This window comes from Perkinsus marinus (assembly GCF_000006405.1).
Source record: "Perkinsus marinus ATCC 50983 genomic scaffold scf_1104296928640, whole genome shotgun sequence".
Classification (NCBI taxonomy): Eukaryota; Perkinsozoa; order Perkinsida; family Perkinsidae; genus Perkinsus; species Perkinsus marinus.
Window position 1 is genome coordinate 158809 of NW_003216737.1, and position 4826 is coordinate 163634.

Consider the following 4826-nt stretch of genomic DNA (forward strand, 5'->3'; position numbering starts at 1 on the left):
GGAAAATAGACGATCTTTATTTAATTAAACTGCGATCTGAAGTTGAGGGTGGAGGGAGCGATACGCTAGAGAAGAGTGGGCAATCTGGTTTTAGGCAGTGGGCGGCGGGGACACTCCTGTCCACCTCTGCCCATCTCTTCGTTCACACCTTGTTGCAGACTGGAATTTCTAGCCATTGAAACTCAAGGAATATCGATTTGAATTTCGAGCGGCGCTACGAATCGTAGCCTATAATCGCAACTCCGTGGATCATGGAACGCGCGGCGGCAGAGTCTATGGAACTTTGTTCATCTGTAGGGCAAAGCTGAAGAATTAGGAATATCCCTTCTGAATTGACAATTCGGTACGGCAAGCTCTCTGACTAGTTGAATACCAGCTAGCCAGTGAGCTTACAGTAGAAAGCGAGAAGAAAGAAGCAAGACAGGATGAGCACATGTAGACTCCAATCCTCAACACACTAGGGCATTGACCAACAGACCAATCATCGCCGAGAGCTGGCGGTAGGTGCTTCAGGATTACAAGTGATACCATTCTACTTCCAACTCCCCGAAACCTTCTCCAGATACAACTGTCTTGACCTCATCCGAAGGGCTCTTGTCATTGAAAGATCCCACACGCTCAGACTGCTCTCAGACTGGGGGGCATAATGAAGTAGCATGATTACCGACTCGGTGTGACAGCGGTCATGTAACTCTTAGTGACACATTCAGTGTCGCCACATTGAAGTCCCGCCTGTCAATTCCACCTATCAGAAATAGGCTATCATCCTCTCGTGAGGACAAGCATAGACGCGATTCCCGGGAAATCACTCATTTACTTCTCACTCAGGTATTGCTATCACTCCCAAGAGCCTATGATAACTCCCTCGCCGTCGCCTGCGAATAAGCGGCCGTACTAGCTACTCCTGCCCTTGACTAGTCCCAGACGGACATCAACCTCGAGCTTACGTCTGCATCGTACCCTCATAAACTCATGTTCGAGCAGTACGTTCGGCCCTTTTCACGTCTGAACACCTGTGATCCTTCACCAATCTCTCATTAAACACATTCACGAAATACTGCAAGCGAATAAGAAGAGAAAATAAAAGGTACAACCACTCACTTGACGCTGAATGACCATGTAACCCTCTGAAACCCACAGAAGCCATGATGAAGGACTTGGTCCTGCGGAGACGTCGCCCAATGCGCGCGATAGTCTTCCTCAAGCTTATTCTGAAGTACGTGGCGCGAGGGCGACGCCCCGCCGCAGCCCCGCTGGCGCACCATTATTACTCGGAGTTCGCTTTTACCGACGAATATGGACTATGTTTTGTATTGTTCTGTGTATCTCTCAATGCGAAGAAATATATTCACAGTTTTCCCCTCTCCTGAGGCCATAGTCACTATGGCATAGTTATCGCTAAATAATTCATCACGCCCGCACGCACTCACGCGCTCACGTACTCGCGTACGAACGGTCACTCTAAGAGTAGACCCAATATGTGAGGCATCTCACTTCTCGGGAGTATTCAAGTTCAGTTGATCGGGAGATTCAATGGGCTACACCCTTGTCATCGTCGCCCTTACCACATGCATCAGTAAAGCGGTCCAAAACAACGTGATGGTTGATTCGATGTCTTATCGGCCTATGGGTACATATGTGGAGCGACAAAACATCTGGGCGGATCCGGAGGATACCTTCATCAGATTCTTTCAGACTAATGGAGCGAGGAAGTACAATCGCGGTGATGTGTATCTTAATGTGACCGATGCCTCCCACGAAGGAGAAATCTTCTTTCCTGACCTTTTAGCCAAGTTCATTGTCAACTTCCGTATGCTTAGCGATAACTCCGCGAGGTTGTATCTGTTCTTCTCTGGTGGCAACGGTGATGATGAAAAGTGGGCTCCTGCTTTCGTTCGTGTCTTCAAAGAGTTCATCTACGACTACGGAACGCCCAAGATGGGCCGGCTCGGTATCAGTTTCAATGTTGATCTTCATGATCATAATACCTGGAATAGGATTTTCGACGCTGCCGATACCCTGAAAGCCAACTCATGGATGGACCCTTTTGACCTTGCGATTGATGTGTTGATAAACTTCAACAACCGTGATGCTCAATTGGTGGACGAAGTCATGTACAGGGCTGATCATGTTACTGTTAGAGGCATCGGGAACTACGACTCATATCTGGATCACTCTATTATGGTCTTCTTTCTCGCGTCTTGTCCCAACTGTACTAAGGATAACTATTCCAATTATAAGGCCAAGATCACTTACATGGCCGTAGGTAACTGCCATGATCCGCCTAGCTGCAGTCAAACATCGATGTGTGCTTATTACAGTAACCGTTCTGATGATCCTAAAGGTGGTATTTTGTATGCTTACAATCAGCTCACTGGGGCGATCGATTACATCGAATCATACAAGTATCCATTCGCCCATTTTTTCGAAGCGGGTGGCACTCATATCATGCTCGACTCTTTCGACTGGGTTATGTGCTTCTACGGTAGCGAAACTTGGGATATGCTCGGCCTTACACGATGTGTTTCGGAGTACCGACTCGCCTCGCAGAAGTGTCGCGCCCAAGGATGAGTTACAACAATTGGTCCATTCAACATCTTCGTGAGTCTTTCCAACCGAGTAGTCCAGCTTTTTATCATTCACATTGACGTATGGGTGTCCAGTAGTGAAAGGGGAGGATCGGGTCCTCAGGACCATCCCGTTCGAACTATTGCCGCCAATAACCACAACGACATAATCTGCTTTTTTTTTCGACTTCAACAGTTCAACTCCATTCAGCCTTGAGTTAGTGACTGATAAAACTCTTGTTACAAATAGATAGTGATCGCGAGCAGGACGAAAACGGTACGTATGCTGGGCGCCAGGTGAAGCGAGCGCTAGGGTTCGTACCATTGACCGGGAATGCGCGCAGCCGCGCTGCCGGCGGGGAACGATGAATTCGCATGGTAGATCTGAGCCATCTCAAGTACATATTATAGGGATTTCGGGCTTATCTGAAGATTGGCGTGGATAGTATGATGTTATGCGAGCTAGCGTTCTAGCTGAAGCAGAACAACGATGAGTGTGGACAATCGCTAACCTGAGGAATGACATGACGAGAAGGGGAATAGCCCGACAATGTGAGCTCGTACCATAATAGGGGTGGATCCTAACCCAAGATAGCGGACCGATACGCAGTGTGGCGGACGAGCATGGCTTGAGAGCGATTTGGTGGTCCAAAACCACGGTTCGTGTTTTTCAACCACGTATGGAAATGCACGACTGATAGTGTTTGTGTGTTTCGGCGCGCATCGATGGCTTCTAACGCACAGTGGCCCACTGTCAGTGGGTTGTCCTCTACTAGTGGATCAATGGTTAATGAAGCCTATTGCCGCGATGTTATGTCTGGTATGGTCCGTGTACCTATGAGGCTTGTAGCACGAGCTACAAATACGAACGTTCTTTTGGGTGTCTACTCGCGAATTATCTGAGCCGAAATTACTTTAGAATTGAGCATTTGGAGAGCGACATCATATTAGTGGTTAGTGTGATGTCACCCTCCAAATGCTCATTTCTGGAGCGGCTAATAATTAGCCGCAAACTGGCAACAATTTCTCACGCTCCTGTCTCCTGGGAACGAAGATCTGATGACGTCGCCAACGAGTGATTGAGTGTGGAGAAGATTTCTCCGTCATCTGTTGTTCGATAAGACACCCAGTGTGCACCGTAGTGAAAGAATAAGTCTTCTACACTTCCAGTTCCAATCTTATCCCGATTCTCAACTCTGTACGTAGCAAGGTCGCAAATCGTAACTTGTGTTACTACGGCTTCTGCCCATCTCGGATCGGACTTCCATTATGGAATTTCCATATTATTTTGAAGGGTGAAATCCTTAAGTGAATGCTCGAGCTAGTTGGGTACTAGCAGCACTACTACTCTTCAGTAAACCGTTCAGAGTCTGCACTGCATCTCTTTTGATGTGAGGGTAGTGTTTTCAAACGAATGAAAGCTTGAAAGCTCGAGGATCTTGATCTCCCATTCATTTGAGTGGTTGTCGCTCGAAATACTGAGTCGAGTTTTCGAAAGACAAGGAACTTCTTTTATTGTATCCGAATGTCTTTTTTCATCGTCACAGGATGGAATTTACAACACGGGAATCAACAATACCGCATTACCCGTTGCTGACCACAGAAAACAGATCATCCAGCTCGTGGTGCATCTATGGTGAGTTTCAAGAGAGGAGATCAGGAGTTAGCATAAACAGTACCTCAATTGCAATGACAGATGGAAATGTTGCACCTTGTGTCCCTACCAAAACCAGATGGACAAGTGAGAACAGCCCGAGAGCTGTCTGTGACATAATGTCAATAATGTGAGAGTTGTTCGATCAGTCTCAAGAGAGCATTCTTCAAACAGCTGGTAGCTGTTGGTTCACGCGCGCTCGTAATCATCATATCGATTGTTCCTTCAAAGTTAATTTCACCCACAATTTTCAATGAACAACAATATATGATGTCGTCATCGGTTAGCTTATTAAAATGATCAGTTATAGAGAGCAGTCTTCACGCCATCTCTTTGGAGAGGCTCAGGTCACGCGCGCTCGTAATCATCATCTCATCCCATATACTGATCAGACGTTTGCGGCAATAGCTTCATAGTGATGACGAGAGGCTGGGGGGGGGTCCACCGCAACAACACGTCACCTCTGAAATGCCGATGTCATCATATCAGCGAGACTCAATACTACCAGAACCCGACAAAACGCAACTGGAAACCAATACAATATCCTTCATCAAATCCGGATTCAAAAACTCATCGGCCAGAAAGACCAAATAGTTTCTACATCA

The 4826-nt window shown here is 47.0% G+C and overlaps 1 protein-coding gene across 1 annotated transcript; it reads left to right on the forward strand.

Moving 5' to 3' along the window:
- Positions 1 to 1533: 1533 nt before the first annotated feature.
- Positions 1534 to 2571, forward strand: Pmar_PMAR007343 (hypothetical protein; the record flags this gene model as incomplete). Its single annotated transcript, XM_002788220.1, has 1 exon — positions 1534 to 2571. The coding sequence occupies one exon, from the start codon at positions 1534 to 1536 to the stop codon at positions 2569 to 2571; it is 1038 nt and encodes a 345-aa protein (XP_002788266.1).
- Between the last annotated feature and the right edge of the window lie 2255 nt (positions 2572 to 4826).